This window comes from Anomaloglossus baeobatrachus, chromosome 1 (assembly GCF_048569485.1).
Source record: "Anomaloglossus baeobatrachus isolate aAnoBae1 chromosome 1, aAnoBae1.hap1, whole genome shotgun sequence".
NCBI lineage: Eukaryota > Metazoa > Chordata > Amphibia > Anura > Aromobatidae > Anomaloglossus > Anomaloglossus baeobatrachus.
Window position 1 is genome coordinate 46,511,198 of NC_134353.1, and position 22,722 is coordinate 46,533,919.

At 39.7% G+C, this 22,722-nt stretch overlaps 1 protein-coding gene across 2 annotated transcripts in view; it reads left to right on the forward strand.

Moving 5' to 3' along the window:
* CTNNA2 (catenin alpha 2) overlaps positions 1-22,722 on the forward strand; it is a 3,064,502-nt gene that overhangs the window by 2,944,350 nt on the left and 97,430 nt on the right. For both annotated transcript variants that reach the window (XM_075346593.1, XM_075346583.1), the window contains exon 19: positions 15,966-16,112. In XM_075346593.1, the coding sequence (XP_075202708.1) occupies positions 15,966-16,112 (147 nt within the window). The remainder of the gene's footprint in view (positions 1-15,965; positions 16,113-22,722) is intronic.

Here is a 22,722-nt window from a genome sequence, read left to right on the forward strand (position 1 = left end):
AGTTTTTAACTGCAGGTGAGGTTACACATAGGTTAGGGACCCCAAAAATAGAGATTACCTTGGCGTTTGGTTTTGGGGCTCCTTTGCATTGATCAATACAATGGCTAAATATCTCTCATTCCTATTTTTCATAGCAGTTATGCAGATACCATTTTCATATTTTTCACTTATTTCACATAGTCCATTGTATTTTTCAGTCTAGTATTCCTATAGCAGTTATGCTTTTCATTATTCCCCTATACATTGTGACTGGTGTGCAACTCTTTATCCTATTGTTTAGTTGCATATTTTTGAGTCTTGCACCCTGTTCACACCATTGGTGTTCCAGACATACATTCTTTAGTTAGTATGCACTTTTTGTCTGAGAACCCTGCCCCACCCATAGCCATGTGTCTTATTTCACACACATATATAGCTTGGTCCCTTGCTTCCCATACAGAGCAAGTTTTTAACTGCAGGTGAGGTTACACATAGGTTAGGGACCCCAAAAATAGAGATTACCTTGGCGTTTGGTTTTGGGGCTCCTTTGCATTGATCAATACAATGGCTAAATATCTCTCATTCCTATTTTTCATAGCAGTTATGCAGATACCATTTTCATATTTTTCACTTATTTCACATAGTCCATTGTATTTTTCAGTCTAGTATTCCTATAGCAGTTATGCTTTTCATTATTCCCCTATACATTGTGACTGGTGTGCAACTCTTTATCCTATTGTTTAGTTGCATATTTTTGAGTCTTGCACCCTGTTCACACCATTGGTGTTCCAGACATACATTCTTTAGTTAGTATGCACTTTTTGTCTGAGAACCCTGCCCCACCCATAGCCATGTGTCTTATTTCACACACATATATAGCTTGGTCCCTTGCTTCCCATACAGAGCAAGTTTTTAACTGCAGGTGAGGTTACACATAGGTTAGGGACCCCAAAAATAGAGATTACCTTGGCGTTTGGTTTTGGGGCTCCTTTGCATTGATCAATACAATGGCTAAATATCTCTCATTCCTATTTTTCATAGCAGTTATGCAGATACCATTTTCATATTTTTCACTTATTTCACATAGTCCATTGTATTTTTCAGTCTAGTATTCCTATAGCAGTTATGCTTTTCATTATTCCCCTATACATTGTGACTGGTGTGCAACTCTTTATCCTATTGTTTAGTTGCATATTTTTGAGTCTTGCACCCTGTTCACACCATTGGTGTTCCAGACATACATTCTTTAGTTAGTATGCACTTTTTGTCTGAGAACCCTGCCCCACCCATAGCCATGTGTCTTATTTCACACACATATATAGCTTGGTCCCTTGCTTCCCATACAGAGCAAGTTTTTAACTGCAGGTGAGGTTACACATAGGTTAGGGACCCCAAAAATAGAGATTACCTTGGCGTTTGGTTTTGGGGCTCCTTTGCATTGATCAATACAATGGCTAAATATCTCTCATTCCTATTTTTCATAGCAGTTATGCAGATACCATTTTCATATTTTTCACTTATTTCACATAGTCCATTGTATTTTTCAGTCTAGTATTCCTATAGCAGTTATGCTTTTCATTATTCCCCTATACATTGTGACTGGTGTGCAACTCTTTATCCTATTGTTTAGTTGCATATTTTTGAGTCTTGCACCCTGTTCACACCATTGGTGTTCCAGACATACATTCTTTAGTTAGTATGCACTTTTTGTCTGAGAACCCTGCCCCACCCATAGCCATGTGTCTTATTTCACACACATATATAGCTTGGTCCCTTGCTTCCCATACAGAGCAAGTTTTTAACTGCAGGTGAGGTTACACATAGGTTAGGGACCCCAAAAATAGAGATTACCTTGGCGTTTGGTTTTGGGGCTCCTTTGCATTGATCAATACAATGGCTAAATATCTCTCATTCCTATTTTTCATAGCAGTTATGCAGATACCATTTTCATATTTTTCACTTATTTCACATAGTCCATTGTATTTTTCAGTCTAGTATTCCTATAGCAGTTATGCTTTTCATTATTCCCCTATACATTGTGACTGGTGTGCAACTCTTTATCCTATTGTTTAAAGCGGGCTTAAGACCCTGATTGTTAATATTTTACATATATTAAGTTTATTTGATGGAAATAGTCATCCTCATCCCAACCTTTGTAAAATACAAATGTATACTCTAATTATTGTATATTAAGCACTCAAGTAACTGTAAGAACTCGTAATAGTTTGAATTTATTTTAATTAGTTCCCCTAGATCACTATTTATTGTTTTAATATGTTTTGGTAATTTTCCGGTAACTTTAACTTATAATTAAAAAAGAAATAGCTAAATAACTAAATATATATTAATAAACCTACAAAGGAATATCCACATATAAGATTGCATTAGTGGCAAAAAATGCTAACAAACCTAAAATAGAATAAAGTGCTGAGGCAATTAGGACCGAGCCCATATCTTTGGGAAGAACAACACCAAAGTTTAAGAATGCAAATGACAAATTTTATTACATATAAATGCAAAAAACAAAAGTAATAAATATATGGAAGGAAAAAACACCACAGAAAAAAATGGAAGGAAAGGGAAAAGAACGTTTCACAATCTAAAGAGGCACCGCAGACCATGTGAATAGTTATAGACCATCATGCCCATAATTATGGCCCAGCATGAATATGGGTATACTATAATGAATATAACAAGTGCAAGAGGGCAAACTATGGCCAAAAAACAACAGTAACCATGTTGATAGTATCTCTGTATGGCTCAAAATGGAACAACTACATATGAAATTAAGCTACCATCCAATCACCAATGTCAAAACATAGTGCCCAAACATGAAGGCAAATGGACAATACCTTGGGCTATATTCAGTGATCAAACAAATGGAGAGCAGGAAAAGAGAGGAGCATGTTTCACCACAATGGGCTTCATCAGGAGGCATAAATATATATATTTAAAGTCCATTAGAAGTGACAATCCTGGCACTTTACTTGGCTCTTCCCGATTTCCCTGGTGCAGTGGCAATCGGGGTAATAAGGGGTTAATGGCAGCCCACAGCTGCCACTAAACTCTACATTAGTAAAAGGGTCTATGAGACCCTGCCCCATTGCTAATCTCTAAATGTAAATAAATAAACAGAAACACCGGAGAAATCCTGTATTTGAAATAAAATATCAAAAACACACCCTCTTTCACCACTTTATTAACCGCCAAAAGACCTAGGTCCGACATAATCCACACTACGAGGTCCCACATCGATCCCAGCTCTGGTACATCTGAAGTGACAGCGTGTGGCCATAGAGCATGACTGCCCACTTCAAGAAACGACTGAGTTATGCCATCAGCGTTGACATCAGTCAGGTTAGTTGCAGCAACAGCTGGAGGTTCCCTTGGCCCTCCACCTGTGACTGCAGCTAACCTCACCTCAGGGGACCTTCTGAGGTGAGGTCACTGAGTTCATTGAGGTTCCCTGAGGCCAGGCTACTTGTGGTGGCCTTGGGAACCTCTAGCTGTGACCACAACTAACCTGAGTGATGTCACCACTCATCATGCAGTTCTGTCTCTGCTGGAAACTCGCAGTGGGTGGTCATTTTCTATGGCCACTTGCTGTCACTTCAGTATGTAGCTCAAAATGGAACAACTACATATGAACTTAAGCTACCATCCAATCGCCAATGTCAAAACATAGTTTAAGGTTCAAATTAGATTTTTGTCCAGTACCGTCCAATATATATCTTCAATCCACGAAAAACGTTTTCATTTTAAAAATTCTATTTTTATTGTGCATATTTAAAAATAAGAACGGATAGACGTGTTTTTAAAAGATAATTTTTTTTTCATATGCACAATAAAAATATAATTTTTAAATTAAAAAGTTTTTCGTGGATTGAAGGTATACTGTAAATTGGACGGTGCTGGACAAAATCATAATTTGAACCTTAAAGAATCTTGACCCAGGAGCCGGCCTGCTATCTGCCCGTGCACTGACCACTGAATATGGACTCGTAATGGGTGAGCTGAATCCTTCAATAGTGCCCAAACATGAAGGCAAACAGACAATACCTTGGGCCATATTCAGTGATCAAACACTTAGAGAGCAGGAAAAGAGAGGCGCCCCGACGCATGTTTCGCCTCACTGGGCTTTATCAGGAAGCATATATATAGATAAATATATATATATATATATATATATATATATATATATATATATATATATAAAATTAAAGTCTAATACATCCACAGATGACAATAATCATAAAAAAAAAATATTTAATGTCTGGTAAGGAATGGAGACTGTACTGACCAAGCGTCCTATTTGTGGATTCATTTGGCTTTATTATAATGCTTTAAAACAAAATTCTACCAATTTTAAGAAGTCTTGTAGAATATTTTTTAAACTTGACCATGTCCGTCTTGGTAGGTTCTAATATATTCCTATCCATAACTGTGGAGCATGTTTCCTTCTGTCCTTTCTTTTGAACAAGGCTGTAATTATCTTTTGATTATCTTGTAATATATTCTCAGTTGTGCTCTACTGCCTTATTATCATCAGAGAAAATGATGCAAAATTATTTCTGCAATTGTTTCGACTGAACTCAACACATACTTTTGGGAACCGCTTCATGGTGAAAGTATGTGTATGGAAAATATGATGAGAATTTAATGGCACCCAAAATACAATTACTTTTCCTCAAATTAGCGATTACACTCACCTAACAGCCAGTATCTCGACACTTTTACATAATTCTTAGCATCCAGCAAGCTAGCATAAATACATTCCTATAACCAATACAACTGCAGTCATGATTACACAAATCATCAACATTTACATATCTTCCCACTATTCATAGATGCTTGTGTCAGACAAAATTTACCTTGGGATGCTAGACATAAGGTCACCAGCTGCATTATGCATTGGTGGGAAAAAAAATTTTACTTTTTATTTATATTTTGACATTTTTGAAACATTTGACAAGAGGCTTTTGACACTTTGCTAAAATAAATAAATAAAATTCTAAAAGTTACTGAAAAGGTTTCATCTATAAAAAGGACACGTCTATTTTAATAATTACTAATTTCCCAAGCAAAGGTTTAAAACGTCTAAATCCTCACAATAATATTTAAATCTTGGCTAAACTTTTTATAAAGTTTTAATTTATTGTAGACACCCCTTGGAAGTTCGGCTGTTCGTACTCGCTATGCTCATAAAAAGTACTGTGTACTGCTCGCGTATTCATCCTGAATAGCAAGTGCAATGCAAGTCAATGGGGAAAACTGGCAAAGTAATGAGTAACACGAATGCCGTACTATTCAAGTGAGTAGTGAATAGTGCAGCATTCGAGTTACTGGTTAGGCGGCTTTCACACTACGTTTTTTTAACATGCGTCATGAACGTTTTTGTAACGCAAAAACGGATCCAGTGCAAATGCGTTTTCATTTCAATGCATTTGCAATGGACTCGCGTCAACATGCGTTCACCTGCGTTTGTGTGCGTTATAGTGAGGATCCAGCGACTTGCAGTTTTTTAACTTTTTTCAAAAACGCTACTTGTAGCGTTTTTGAGCTGCGTCCAAATACTGCAAATTGCTGGATCCTGACTAAACAGCATGTGAACGCTGGCATGCTGATAGACAGGATCCTGCTTGCTGTACTGAGCATGCCCAGAAACCAGCCTCGCGTGATCAGTCCCTCTCTCCCCCTCCCTCTCTCCCCCTCCCTGTCTCTCTCCTCTCTCCCCCACCTTAGGGCGGAGGATGCTCGTAACCAAGGTAAATATCAGGTAACTGCGGCCTTAGTTACCCGATGTTTATCTTGGTTATGTGTGCAGGGAGCCGGCTCCTAGCAGCTGCAGACGCTCGTAACCAATGTAAATATCGGGTATCCAAGCAAGTTACCCGATGTTTACCTTGGTTACGAGCCTCCGCAGCTGTCAGACGATGGCTCCCAGTCTTTGACGTTCAGTTCCCCTCACTCCCGATCACATGACTCCAATGCCCGCCAATAAACTTAAAGTGACAGGATCCTGCAAAATAACACATGCGTTTTTCTTTGCAAAAGCAGGATCCGCTTTTGCAGCAAAAAAATGTTCATGATGCATGCTAAAAAAACGTAGTATGAAAGCAGCCTTACTTTGCCAGTTTTTCCCCATTGACTTGCATTGCACACACTATTCGGAATGAGTAGCGAGTATTAGACAGTACTCCTTATGAGTATAGCAAGTACGAATAGTTTGGTACTCTCTCAACTCTAGTTCTGAGACTTCCACCCCCACCGATCATTCAAAGGATAGGACAGATGAGTTGAGGTTATCCTCAGACAGGTTCTCATAGACTTTTTATATTCTTCAATCTAATCATATTCACGCTCCTTCGAGAGATCGGTAATGAAGGTCTCATGACTTGTTTTCTAATTTGAATATTCCAATTGATGACTATGAAATTTCAAACATTTTTTTTTATTCTTTAACCTATTGGAATGAATCATTCTAACGCTGAGATTTTTTAGTATTATTTTCCACTTTTATATTGTTTTTACAAAAAAAATTTGTGGCATAGATGAAGCTATTAAATGTTACCAAAACCAAACTGGTAATTTATAACATGTTATAGTTTAAAAGTGGACATAAATTAGAACAATACAAAAATTGTATTCTTTTTGAAAATTAAAAAAGTCTAAATAATAGTACTGTATATAGAAATATCTCTCACCATTCCATGAGTAACCACATTAAAGCTCTTGTTGTATATATAAGCAAAGCCACTGATTTCAGTGATTTGCTGCATGGATAATGTGCTCTGTAATCATGGCTAGAGATGAGCAGGCCTTAACAGTAAAGTTTGGTGTTCATACCAAACACAGACTTTACAAAAAATCATTTTTTGAGTTCAAAGTTTGTGTGCTTTACGAATGCTAATGTGCTGCCAAGCCGCTCGGATCCGGGCTCGTTGGTGGGTGGCTCGAGCATCTCCGGACCCTGGGTCACTTCGCTCTGAAAGGATGCTGGCGCTACTTAGGGGGTTGTAGGTAGGTGTATGGCCGGAGCCGTGTTTAAGTTCGTGACGCCACCCACGGGTTGTGGTGAAGGTGAACACCACCGCTGCGGTTACTGGGCACCCGGGGGAGATGGTGATGCAGCAAGGTGTTAACCCCTCCGTGGGCAGGGGTGATGGCCCTGGGACCCGTTGGGAAGAGCTGGGTGGTGCAGGGTGGTGCGCGGCCGGATGGCACTGTTGTACTCACTGTTATTGACACACACAAGTCTCTGGTAATCAAAGTTGATGGTGGTCGGTGCCCTCAGCCGGCTGCATCTGGTCCCCCACCCAGTTCGGTGGTCTTTGCCTTTTTCCTGCACCGTGTAGTGTATGTGTAGACTGCCTGCTCTTCAGCGACCGGAGTCCGCTCCCCGGCTGTATGTATGTCGGGAGAGCCCTTTTGCCCGCAGACGCTGGCCCGTGGGATCTCTCTGCCTGTGTGGTGGCTTTCGATCCCCCTCGGTGGGCTGTTGTCTTCAGTCGGGACTTGGGTGGGAAAGGACCTATAGTCCATACCGCAATCAGTTAATTAACTCAGTCCAGTGGATTCTGGACCTCGTTTCAGGGTCGGAGTACCCCCTGTGTGCTCCGGTTTCCAGTCGGTTCCCCGGTTCGGTACCGGCGGGCCACTACCCTGTCCCGGTCTACCACGGTTCCACCGAGCCGTCTTCCTGGTTCCTGCAGGCTAGGCCACCGTCTGCCTCCTAGCCAAAGGTGCCCGGGCTCCAACCCCAGCACCTGTCAGACTCCTTCACTCCTCACTCACTCAAACTCAACTCTCCCTGACAACTGACTGTGTTTCCTGCCTCAGGCCCTCTGAACTCCTTGGTGGGCATGGCCAAGCGCCTGGCTCCGCCCCCTGGTGTGTCCATCAAGCACTGAGGGAGGTGACTAGGGTTTATGGTTTGGCTGGTGTTACCTAGTGAGGTACTGGTGTTGTGCGGGGCGCTATCTGTGACTACCTGGCTAGTCCAGGGCGTCACACTAACCACTTGATGAAGCATTACTGTGTTCGAGTATACTCAACCTCGACCCAGTGTGAGCCACTTGCAGTGTTTGAATGGCTCGCACTGAGGTAATACAACATGTCATTAGGATACATCATCAGTGTCGGATTTGGGAGGGTGTGACACTGGTGACAGTACCATCCAGAACTGCTAAGTTGCAGAGATACACAGCACAGATCCATCAACTGAATAGGGGCCATGGCTTGGCTACTGCATATTTAACCCTCAATAGGTGGCAAATTTGTACTACCCAGCAGCAGCCACTATTCCATCAATGGATCTGTACTGCTACACAACATAGCAGTTTTAGCCGGCACCAAGAGTGCTGGCTAACACACCCCCACCAATCAAGACCCAGACATCATTTTATATTTTGCTATCAATTTCTTCCAGTAACATTTGAATGACACAAACCCATGGAACTGAAGGGGGCTGTCATCCTTGTCCTCCTATGAAGCTCATATTTTATTAGCCAGCTTGGGAAAAACAACATCTGCATGCTGCAGCCCCCACCTGTGAGTTTTACCATGGCTGGACATCAAAAGAGAGGGGGAAAAAAGGTGTTGGGTCACCCCTATTTTTGATATCCAAACTTGGTAAGGTAGACAAGGGGGACTGGTATTATCAGGATGGAAGTCGCCATGGATATTGCCCCCCCACTCCACCCCCGCCTAAACCTACCAGCTCACAGCTGCCCAGAATATGCACATCACAATAAATGCGCCAAACCTGGGGCTTAATCTCGTTCATCTCAATTGACCTGGTGCAGTAGCAATTGGGGTAATATTAGGGGTTAATGACAGCTGTAAAATTTCAACAAATGATAGTTGCCATCGAGTCCTAGATTAGTAATGGGAAGTAATGGGTGTCTATGAGACCCTCCCATTACTATTCCTGTAAATGAAAAGAAATAAAATACAAACACCAAAAAAATCATTTATTTGAAATACAAAACACACACCCTCCACCATTTAATTGACCCCAAAACACCATTGCAGATCTGATGTAATCCATACAAAGTCCCACAACGATCCTCAGCTCTGCTACATCCTGAGCCTGCAGAGAGGTTAAACATGTCCGCTGTCTGTAGGCTTCGAGAAACACTGACAGCAGCGGGGGGACACAGCTAAGTTGAACAGAGGTCACACCCGGGCTCCATCACTGCTGTTAGTGAAAGTGCTGCCAGATTGTTGGATTGCGGGTCTCAGCCATGACAAACAATCCGACAGACCGACAGCACATTCACTGAGATCAGAGAGGGAACCCAGGTGTGACCTTCACTGAACTGAGTGATGTAACCAGCCAGCGGGGGACCCAGCTGTGTGCAGGGGATGTCACTCAGTTCAGCAAAGGTCACACTAAGGGCTTCCTCTCTACCCCTAATGAAAGTTGAAACAGTTGCCAGACTGTCAGATTGTGGGTCACAGCCGTGACCTGCAATCCAACAGTCTGGCAGCAATTTCATTTAGAGCAACGAAGGAGCTCAAATGTGCCCACCGCTGAACTGAGTGATATCACCTACCCACAGCCGGGTCCCCCCGCTACTGTCAGTGTTTCCCGGAGCCTGCAGATGGTGGACATGTTTTCCCTCTCTTCAGGCTCTGTATGTATCAAACCTAAGGATCGTTGTGGGACTTGATATGGATTACATCAGATCTGCAAGGATTTTTTGGCAGTTAATAAAGGCATGAAAGTGGGTATGTGTATTTTATTTCAAATTAATTTTTTTTTTCATTATTTGTGCTTTTATTTCTTTTCACTTACAGAAAAACAAGTAACGGAGGGTCTCGTAGTTTCTTCCCATTACTAATCTAAGGCTTGATGGCAGTTGACAAATCACAGCTGTCATTAACCTCTTATATTACTGGGATTACCACTGCACCAGGGCAATCAGGATGAGCCAGGTAAAGTACCTGGTAATGCATATCTAATGTCAAGTGCCAATTCTGGACAGCTGCGGGATGGTATTTTTAGGCTGGGGGGTCAATAACTATGGCTACTCCCATCCTGATAACACCAGCCCCCACCTGTCTGCTTTACTGTGGCTGAATATCAAAAATGATGGGACCTACATCTTTTTTCACCCTCTGTTTTAATATCCAGCCAAGGTAAAGCTCACAGGTGGAAGCTACAGCCTGCAGCTGTTGTTTTACCTGCGCTGGCTATAAAAATATGGCAGTAGACTACGCAATTTTTTTAAAATGACTTATTTTTATACCACTATACAACAAACTGACTGCAACCAATCATAGATGTGAATTCAGGGTGGGGGGAATGTAAAGCAGTCTGCAACCAATCACAAACACTGGCATAGAGGGTGGTCAGTGGAAGCAGTGAATATCGATGAACCTTAATGAGTAGGCCTGAAAAAGAGTCTGACTGCAGGGTAATCTTCCGGGAAACACGGTATGAATAACTATCCTGCTCTTACAACCATTTAACTTCCATTTGTAGCGCACATCATTTTTTTTATTGCGAATTTCCTTGCAATACTTGACATGGCTGTGACGTCTCCGGAAGTGCCCACAGCCTAAAAGCTTGCTGATTGGTTGCTCTGCAACCTTTAGGCTGCTTTACACCAGACAATCTATCGTGCGATAGATCGTCCGGGTCACGGTTTTTGTGACGCACATCCGGCATCGCTGGTGATGCCGGCCTTTGTGACACCTCCTAGCGACGCAGTATCGCTCACAAATCATGAGTCGTGTACTGCTCGCTAGGTTCCATAATATCGTTTAATTTAGTTGTTAATCATTTCCGGAGTAGCACACGTCGCTCCGTGTGACACCCCGGGAACGATGAACAGCAGCTCACCTGCGTCACGCGGCCGCCGCCGGCTATGTGAAGGAAGGAGGTGGGCGGGATGTTTTATGCCCCACTCATCTCCGCCCCTCCGCTTCCATTGGCCGGCGGCCGTGTGACGTCGCAGTGACGCCGAACGTCCCTCCCACTCCAGGAAGTGGACGTTCGCTGCCCACAGCGAGGTCGCACGAGAGGTAAGTACGTATGACGGGGGTTACCGACTTTGCGTGCCACGGGCAGCGATTTGCCCGTGACGCACAAACGACGGGGGCGGGTATGATCGATTGTGAAATTGCACAATCGGTCGTACCGTGTAAAGCCCCCTTTTCAATAAGCTTTATTTGGGTGACAAACCGGAACAGGAACCGGATGTACAGTCAAAAGTCTGTGTTTGGGGTTCAGTTACAGCTTACAGTTCAGATTCGCTCATCCCTATTATAACGGATATACTGTACCTTGTAGACCTCCTCAGATATGGTACTTGCTTTCATTAGATAATTAAAAGTTTAATATTTAAAATTCTAGAAAGAATATTTAAAAAGAGGAAACAATTTAATACATTTTTTTCCAAAAATTTGGGAACGCTGGAAAGATTTATTTTTATTTTTTATCTTGTCCTTTAGCATCAGCAAAATAAGTTTGTAGTTCTATATTTCACTGATACTATAATCTCGGCTCATCTTATGAAACTGTAAACCAGGCAGTTTTAAAATTGATTCCAGGTCTACATTTTCTGCATTTTATATGTATCACTTAAATTAAAACATTTATGTATTTCTAGATACAAATTCATTTTTTTTAGCTTATACCTTACTTGAAGAGTAGATCGAATCTCTTAAAAAGTTGTTTCTGACACATTCTCTCAATTCAGCTGGGGGGATTCGATTTGCATCAATCAGATTTGGTGCCGATTGAATCTGTAGGGCAGAGGTCCCCAACCCTTCTCACCTTGAGAGCCACAAGATCTGAAAGAGGGTCGGGTGCCACATTTAGCTCTGAGAGAGGGTAGCAAGCTCTATCCAACTCCCAGACCCCTCACAGTAGTGATACTTAGAGAACCCATTAGTGGTATAATGACAGCCAAAGCATTTCCACAGAAATCACACCAAGACAGTATACCAAGATCCAAGGATACCTACCATACTCACCTTTCCAATCTGCTCCTCTATGTGGGGCTACTCACAAAGGTCCCCATCCGGAGATTTGCTCCTCATAGCTGTTTGCTAGACCTGGTGCTAATGAATTATTTAATTATTTATTTATTTATTGGTCAAACTTATATGCCGTCCCTCTCCGAAGACTCGACGCGGCTCACAACAACATAAGTATACAACAACATATGATCCCTATCAGCATGTCTTTGAATGTGGGAGGAAACCGGAGTACCCGACGGAAACCCACGCAAGCACATGGAGAACATACAAACTCCTTGCAGATGTTTTCCTGAGTTGATTAGAACCCAGGAGCCCAGCACTGCAAGGCTGTAGTGCTAACTACTCAGCCGCCGGGCTGCTCTATTAAGTATGAAGACAGATGCGAGCCACAAATTATGGGCCACAGGTTGGGGACCACTGCTGTAGGGAAAAGAGTAAAATAATTGAGTTTTTATTTTTACCTATATTCTGCCTTCCCACACTTGACCTGCTCTTGCGCACCTATCCTGGCTAAGCTGGGCTCATTTCCCTTCTCCTATAGCTGCTGCAAATAGTAATAATAATAGTATCCAAATATTAATAAAAATCTCAATTTATTAGATATATTAAAAATATTTCCTAACAAAAAATGTTCAATATATAATATATAAACCACAATGAGCACATGGGACAAAAAAGTGCCTCAGACCAGCGGGAAAGGTGACATAAGTATATATGACAGATCCCTTAGTAAATTGTTGGTCCATGTACATATATTATATATAGCATAGCCATTAAATTAGAGATATATATGCCATTACATAACAGACAACCAACCTGTCTGCATTATACCCCGCCGTTGGAATGGCACCAGAGACCCGACACGCGCGTTTCGGTGTGAAAACCTTCGTCAGGTGTCTGGCGTCATTCCAGTGATGAGGGATAATGCAGACAGGTTGGTTGTTTGTTGTGTAATGGCATGTATCTCTTTAATTTAATGGCTTTACTATGTATATTATATTTACATGGACCACTAATTTACTAAGGGATCTCTCATACATACTTATATTCCCTTTCCCGCTGCTCTGAGGTGCTTTTTCTCCCTTGTGCTCATTGTGATTTATATATTATATATTGACATTTTTTTGTTAGGAAATCATTTTGATATATCTAATAAATTGATATTTCTATTATTATCTGGCTATTTAATGAATTATTTATTGGGTTAAGAAGGAAACTGAGTCTATCAGAAGACTGCGCAGGAGTGACATAGGTAACAAAGGTATGAGGAAGGCCAAAGAGAGGTTTACTGTGTTATGACTCCTTCCTGGTCTTCAGAAATGTAGCAAAATGGAGTCTGGGCGGTCTTCAATTTGCTATGATTTGCGCAAATCATTAAGAATCAACAAGAATAAAGAAATAAATACCTTCTTCAACAGGAAAAATGGTGTTAAATGTATAAGGCCAAGGTGTGGGTTAGCATTCTCATTAACCATCTGAGACCATGCACATATAATCCTTGCTTTTTTCCTTTGGGCATTTAAGGGTTAATCCCTTCCCTGTTGCAGCAGCAGACTTGCTCAGCTGTCTTCAGTTGAGCACTTCAAGGCGCTGTATTTAATGCCTCTGCTTCCTGGAGAGGTTCCTGGTTATTCTATTTGGTTAGGAACTAGCCAGGGAGCAGAGAGGATGTGTTCTTACTGCTGCTGCTATCTGCTGTGATTGTTGTAAGTTATTTCTACTACCCCCTGTCCTTTGTACCCTTACCCATACACCTTTGGTTATCCCCTAGTGCAGCTTTTAGGTGTGTATGAGTTTTGTTTTACCTCTCTTAGTCATTCCTTCTTGGTGGATTCCTGGGGTCTTCATCCCAGTCTGTTCCCTGGATGGTGGGGACAGAGTCATCAGGGCCAGGACAGGAGACAGGGCCATGTTGGAGGCTCAACCCTGACTGCCTTTATGTCTACTGTTGGGATAAGGGACAGCACAGGGACCCCAGTCTTAGGCTCAGTCGAGGAGCCCCTTTACCATCCTTTACTCCCCATTACAAATGGGAACAAAACAAGGAACTGGCTCAAATGGACTTGGTATTATAAGTAAATATTGTAATTTTTCTTTATTTAATATACAGTATTATTTTATATTTCCATTTGCAATTTTTTTAGATGTTGTTTTTCTTGATTATTTTTGCATATTTCCAAATTGTTCTACACTTTATCATATTTTTTTAATTATACTTATAATTGAAAACAATGTGCAATGTGCATTAGAGGAAGTGATTTGTGTGGGCAGCAGATAAAGAACACTTTCGAGGTACTCAAATTTCTTTGGCAATTCATTAACAGATAAAACCCAAGTTATACATTTTTAGAATAAATTACATAAATCAGAACTGATTAAAAAGTTAATTATCAATTTAAGTTTTAGAACCACTTGTGACTATTGTTATTATCAATATTAAAGCGTACCAATCTCCAGGATTTTCCTTTATAACCTAAAGCCAGTGCTATACTGGCACTATCATGCTGATCCTATACATACCTGTAGTTGTCAGATAGGATGTGTAGGTTTTGAAACACAAGCAAATAAAGTTTTTAAAATGGGCAGCCTTTTGATTGGCAGCAGCTACCGATCAGCTGATAACTGGGGTGGATTTTCATAGTGATTCCGATCTCCTTGCATGTTATTCCTCCCCTGATCTGTTATTTATGCTAATTACAGTATATTATAGAATAATTTTACTAAGTGACTAGAAGGACCTGTCCTGATGTCATATCCATGTAACCAGAAGGGGCGAGGAATCATTCAATAGAAAAATTATGTTGCTTCCTGATATCAACTATGTTGGCTAAGGCCCCACCCCTTCTGATCACATGGTATGACATCAGCACAGGTCCTTCTAGTCACTTAGTAAAATGATTCTATAATAAATTAGCATAAATAACAGAGAAGGGGAGGACGGACAGGCAGAAGGCAGGAATCACTATCAAAGCCACCCCAGCTATCAGCTGATTGGCAGCTGCTGGCAATGAAAAAGCTGCTCACTTTACAAACTTTACTTGCTTGGATTTCAAAACCTATACATCCTGTCTGACAACTAAAGGTATGTATAGAATCAGCCTGATAGTGCCAGTATAGCACTGGCTTTAGGTTATATAGGAAAATTCTGGTGATTGGTGCACTTTAATATTAATTATTGGTCACATATTCAAAATTAAAATTCTAAATGTTAGAAAAGAAAAACATAAAATGTCATTTATACAACTTAAAAAGTATAATATCACATTATTGTTGTGTTTTCCAAAAAGTTAAAAATAAAAAAAAATGGAATAGCATGTTCAGTTTTTATAGATGGTTGTTAAATTGCTATACACTGTTTATAACCACATGATAATGTCGAAATATTAATGAAAGTGTGTTGACTATGGATGGGTGAATGGATCAGACGCTCCATAGAGTCATTTTTGAAAGTCTGATGTTGTAAGCAATATTCAGTATTTCATAGTAACCCATACATTTCATTGTTTTTTTTCCTATCCATTCATTTTGACATTTTTTTAGTACCTCACTTTATTATTATTTTTTTTTTCTGGTTTGGAAAAAAAATTGACGCTCTGTCCATTGGCTATAAGTGGAATTATTCACCCATCCTTAGTAATGACATCACCAGCTGCCTCTAATTGTGGTTAAAATGCTCTGCTTGTAAAAAAAAAGTCATTTGGGGGAGGGGATCTATTATATTGTATATCCTTTTGTAATCTAGGGGAAAACTTTTTCCCAAATTTGAAAAGTTCCTCTAAAGTCAATAACCTTTACAAAATACATCTGTACCAGAGGCTAGAGCATCAAATATTATAATTATTTTTGTTTTTTTTACTATATAAAGAACCCTCGTGCATACTTTTTTATTTATTTTTTTTTTACTTTTTCTTTTTTGTAATTTCCTAAACAAATTTGTACATTCTTCTTTTTTTACTCTTTTACACTTTCTCTCTTCTATATTTCTTGAAAATCAGCCCGGAGTGCAGAGCACTTTCACTACCTTTTATGACGTAGCAGGTGATGTCATAGCTGGTGGCAGGGATAGTCAACTTTCCCTCGACCTACTCCCCTCCTGCGCTGAAGGAGCCTTTTTCGGCAATGGAAGCAGGGACTCATCCATGGTAAGTCATCCCAACTTTACTCTACATCTCTGTTACGTTTGCATTCCATCCTTTCCGCTGTATTTTATGTCTTGTATCACTTCTGTTTGTGCTTTTTTTTACTTTTCTGACTGCTTTTGCTTACATGCCTTGTAAACTTTGCGTTAAGGATCTGTAGACAATCGGTGATCCATGGTGCAAAGTCTGAGTTATGGCTCATTTCTTTTATGGTGTATATGACTGGGACTAAGGATTAATGGCTGTTGCTTTTCCTTTCTGTGCAATCGGTGCTTTTGCTTGGCATTTTTTTGTATTCTGTAGCATTTTAAAAAAATCTGATACATTGTTTGGATCTTTTCTTTTTCTTTGCTGCCTCCCGGGTGCCTATTAAACCTGTCAAAATGTCAAAAATGTTGCACAAAAGGGCAAGAGAGGGTCATGTGAAGGTTGTCGGCCTACAGGGATTTTTGCTTTGCTTTTTTTTTTGTCTTTCGAAACCCAATGTGTGTCCTGTCACTTCTCAACGAGAGCCAGCAAGGAGCAATAATGCACAGTACATAAATCAAAGAAAAAAAAGAACATGATCACAACCTTTTCAGTGAAATGTTCATCGCTCTGATTGATGAGTGACTGTCAGTTCCATGGCCCAAAGTCAAACCTGAGTGTGAAAGGACATTTAGGATTGATGATAAAGATGGGGACATGCGAGTGCGCACAGCACATATACACCCGGTAGACTGCTACGGAGACCTGGCAGGTTGTGGAGGTGTGCTGTGTGGAAGGGATCTGCCCGCTGTCCGACTTCTGCCGCTGCAGGGAGCTGTCACCGGGTGATTACTGGGGCTATACAGCTGGCGGATCATATCCATATTAAACAACTTTCCATGTCAGCTGAAAAAGCCATGAAGTAATTAAGTTATGTAGGAAGAGATTGTGAGAGGGACCGGATCTTCTTCTATTCTACACATTCTAATTATTTCATATGTATATACTGTATGTATCTTTCTATCGTCATCCCCCTATTCATCTATCTATCCCTCTATCCCTCTATCTATCCCTCTATCTATCTATCTATCTATCTATCTATCAAACTATCTATCCCTCTATCTATCTATCTATCTATCCCTCTATCTATCTATCCCTCTATCAAACTATCTATCCCTCTATCTATCTATCTATCTATCCCTCTATCTATCTATCTATCTATCTATCCTTCTATCTATCTATCTATCATCTACCTATCTATCCCTCTATCTATCTATCTATCTATCTATCCATCTATCCTTCTATCTATCTATCTATCATCTACCTATCTATCCATCTATCCCTCTATCTATCTATCCCTATATCTATCTATCCCTCTATCTATCTATCCCTCTATCTATCTATCCCTCTATCTATCTATCCCTCTATCTATCTATCCATCTATCTATCTATCTATCTATCTATCCATCTATCTATCTATCTATCTATCTATCCCTCTATCTATCTATCTTTCTATCTATCTATCTTTCTATCTATCTATCTTTCTATCTATCTATCTATCTATCTATCTATCCCTCTATCTATCTATCTATCCCTCTATCTATCTATCTATCCCTCTATCTATCTATCTATCCCTCTATCTATCTATCTATCTATCTATCTATCTATCTATCTATCTATCTATCTATCTATCTATCTATCTATCTATCTTTCTATCTATCTATCTTTCTATCTTTCTATCTATCTATCTTTCTATCTATCCCTCTATCTATCTATCTATCTATCTATCTATCTATCCCTCTATCTATCTATCTATCTTTATCTATATACAGCTCTGGCAAAAACTAAGAGACCACTTACAAATTTTCACTTTTTCTGATTTCTCTCTTTATAAGTATATTTTGTAGCAAAATGTAAATTGTTCTATTATTCTATAAACTACTGACAACGTCTCCGAATTTCCAAGCAATAAATTTTGTATTAATTTTCTGAAAATGAGAAATGGTCAAAATAACAAAAAAAAATGCCCAGTGCTTTCACACCTCAAACAATGCAAAGCAAACTAGTTAATAATCATTTAGAAACAACAATACTAATAATGTTTTACCTCAGGAAGAGTTCAGAAATCAATATTTTGTGGAATAACCATGATTTTTAATCCCAGCTTTGCTGCGTCTTGGCTGCTTTCCACCGGTCTGTCACACTGCTTTTGGGTGACGTTAGGCCACTCCTGGTGCAAAAATGTAAGCAGTTATTCCTTGTTTGATGGCTTATGATTATCCATCTGCCGCTTGATTACATTCCAGAGGTTTTCAATGGGGTTCAGGTCTGGGGATTGTGCTGGTCATGACAGCACTTTGATGTGGTGGTTCTTCATCTATACATTGATTGACCTAGCTGTGTGGCATGGCGCATGGTCCTGCTGGAAAAAACAGTCCTCAGAGTTGGGGAACATTGCCTGAGCAGAAGGGAGCAACTGTTTTTCCAGGATAACCTTGTATGCGGCTTGATTCATACATCCTTCGCAAAGATTAACCTGCCCAATTCCAGCCTTGCTGAAGCATCTCCAGATCATTATTGATTCTCCACCAAATTTCACAGTGGGTGCAAAACATTGTGGCTGGCATGCCTCTCCTGCTCTCCGTCTAACCATTAGATGACCAGGTGTTGGGCAAAGCTAAAAATTAGGTATTAAAATTCAACAAACATGTTTACAAGGGATGTATTAATCAAGCTGCATACAAGATTATCCTGGAAAAACAGTTGCTTCCTTCTGCTCAGGCAATGTTCCCCAACTCTGAGGACTGTTTTTTCCAGCAGGACAATGCACCATGCCACACAGCTAGGTCAATCAATGTGTGGATGAATTGACCACATCAAAACCCTTTCATGGCCAGCCCAATCTCCAGATCTGAACCCCATTGAAAACCTCTGGAATGTAATCAAAAGGAAGATAGATAGTCACAAGCCATCAAACAAAGAATAACTGCTTACATTTTTGCACCATGAGTGGCGTAAGGTCACCCAAAAGCAGTGTGACAGACTGGTGAAAAGCAGCCAAGACTCATGAAAGCTGTGATTAAAATCATGGTTATTCCACAAAATATTGATTTTTTAACTCTTCCTGAGGTAAAACATTATTAGTATTGTTGTTTCTAAATGATTATGATCTTGTTTTCTTTGCATTATTTGAGATCTGAAAGCGCTGTGCATTCTGTGCATTTTATGTTATTCTGACCATTTCTCATTTTCAGAAAATAAATACAAAATTTATTGCCTGGAAATTTGGAGACGTTGTCATTAGTTTATAGAATAAAGAACAACTTACATTTTACTCAAAAATATACCTATAAAGAGAAAAATCAGAAAAACTGAAAATGTGGTCTCATATTTTTTGCCAGAGCTCTATCTATCTATCTATCTATCTATCTATCTATCTATCTATCTATCTATCTATCTATCTATCCCTCTATCTATATATCTATCCCTCTATCTATCTATCTATCTATCTATCTATCTATCTATCTATCTATCCCTCTATCTATCTATCTATCCCTCTATCTATCTATCTATCTATCTATCTATCTATCTATCTATCTATCTATATATCTATCCCTCTATCTATCTATCTATCTATCTATCTATCTATCTATCCCTCTATCTATCTATCTATCCCTCTATCTATCTATCTATCTATCTATCTATCTATCTATCTATCTATCTATCTATCTATCTATCTATCTATCCCTCTATCTATATATCTATCCCTCTATCTATCTATCTATCTATCTATCTATCTATCTATCTATCTATCTATCTATCCATCTATCCCTCTATCTATCTATCTATCTATCCCTCTATCTATATATCTATCCCTCTATCTATCTATCTATCTATCTATCTATCCCTCTATCTATCTATCTATCTATCTATCCCTCTATCTATATATCTATCCCTCTATCTATCTATCTATCTATCATTCTATCTATCCCTCTATCTATCTATCCCTCTATCTATCTATCTATCTATCTATCTATCTATATATCCCTCTATCTATATATCTATCCCTCTATCTATCTATCTATCTATCTATCCCTCTATCTATCCCTCTATCTATCTATCTATCTATCTATCCCTCTATCTATCTATCTATCCCTCTATCTATCTATCCCTCTATCTATCTATCTATCTATCTATCCCTCTATCTATATATCTATCCCTCTATCTATCTATCTATCTATCTATCTATCCCTCTATCTATATATCTATCCCTCTATCTATCTATCTATCCCTCTATCTATCTATCCCTCTATCTATCTATCTATCTATCCCTCTATCTATCTATCTATCTATCTATCTATCTATCTATCTATCCCTCTATCTATATATCTATCCCTCTATCTATCTATCTATCTATCTATCTATCTATCCCTCTATCTATCATCTATCCCTCTATCTATTTATCTATCTATCTATCTATCTATCTATCTATCTATCTATCTAAATTCAATAAGAGACAGCACACTCTCTGTTAGCTTTTTGGGGGTTTATATAAGCAGGTTCCATTACATTCAAAGTTAAATGAGTAATTAAAAGAATCTGTCAGCAGGTTTTTGCTACCTCATCTGAGAACAGCATATTGTGACACAATCAAAGTTGTCTCTGTTGTAGATGTAGCAGAGCTCAGAAAGCTAACCTCACCCTCATCACAGCTCTATATACATTGTATGTAGATAGTGAGCTGCTAATCAGTGGTGGGGGTGTGGCTAGAACAGGAGGCCCAAGACACATATTCCTCTAGTAATTATCTCCTGCTAATAAAACACTCATTATACTGAAACTACAGCACAGCCTAATAAGTGACACCACAGAAATCAAAATGTTGCCCACTAGTTTGATTTTTTTAGGGTCAATAAGGTATTAAAAGATTTAAAAAAAAAAGTTTTTTTCATTTTACCCCTTATCTGTCCTATCATTCAGGGTCAGTGGATGCTCTCCTTTGCTGGCCTGGCAGTCTTTAGAAAGGCCACACGGGCCAGTGGCCATCCTAATTAACACTTGCACTTCTTCCCCATGGGTAGGACACTACTCAGACAATACATCGTGAAGGCATCACTCAACTGAAAGACTTGGTCACCAACAGTCAACAGCATAAACACTGTGTGCAGACTTTATTAGGCAAGTTGTATTTTAGAGGATGTTTTTATTATTGATCAACAACTTTGTTCTTAATAAACTCATAAATATCAAAGCCTAATATTTTTGGAAGTTGGAGTGGTTTTTTTTTTAGATTTGTATATCTTAGGAGGATATCTGTTTGTGCAGGTAACTATTACTGTGCAGAATTATTAGGCAACTTAATAAAAACCAAATATATTCCCATCTCACTTGTTAATTTTCACCAGGTAAACCAATATAATTGCACACAATTTAGAAATAAACATTTTTGACATGCAAAAACAAAACCCCCAAAAATTAGTGACCAATATAGCCACCTTTCTTTCTGATGACACTCAGCAGCCTACCATCCATAGATTCTGTCAGTTGCTTTATCTGTTTACGATCAACACTCCATGCAGCAGCCACCACAGCCTCCAGACACTGTTCCGAGAGGTGTACTGTTTTCCCTCCGTGTAGATCTCACATTTTATGAGGGACCACAGGTTCTCTATGGGGTTCAGATCAGGTGAACAAGGGGGCCATGTCATTATTTTTTCATTTTTTATACCTTTACTGGCCAGCCACGCTGTGGAATAGTTGGATGCATGTGATGGAGCATTATCCTGCATGAAAATCATGTTTTTCTTGAACGATACCAACTTCTTCCTGTACCACTGCATGAAGAAGTTGTCTTCCAAAAACTGGCAGTAGGTCTGGGAGTTGAGCTTCACTTCATCCTCTGCCCGAAAAGGTCCCACAAGTTCATCTTTGATGATACCAGCCCATACCAGTACCCCATCTCCACCTTGCTGATGTCTGAGTCGGAGTGGCGCTCTCTGCCCTTTACTGATCCAGCCTCTGGCTCCTCCATCTGTCCCATCAAGAGTCACACTCATCAGTCCATAAAATCTTTCAAAAATAAGTCTTAAGATATTTCTTGGCCCAGTCTTGACATTTTATCTTATGTTTCTTGTTTAAAGGTGTTCGTTTTTCAGCCTTCCTTACCTTGGCCATGTCCCTGAGTATGGCACACCTTGTGCTTTTTGATACTCCAGGAACGTTGCAGCTCTTAAATATGGCTAAATTGGTGGCAAATGGCATCTTGGCAGCTTCACGCTTGATTTTCCTCAATTCATGGGCAGTTATTTTGCGCCTTTTTTTCCCAACACGCTTCTTGCGACCCTGTTGGCTATTTGCAATGAAACACTTGATTGTTTGGTGATCAGGCTTCAAAAGTTTGATAATTTCAAGACTGCTGCATCCCTCTGCAAGACATCTCACAATTTTGGACTTTTCAGAGCCTGTCAAATCTCTCTTCTGACCCATTTTGCCAAAGAAAAGGAAGTTGCCTAATAATTAAGCACAGTTAATATAGGGTGTTGATGTCATTACACCGCACCCCTCCTCATTACAGAGATGACATCACCTGATTTACTTAATTAGTAGTTGGCTCTCAGCCTATACAGCTTGGAGTAGGACAACATGT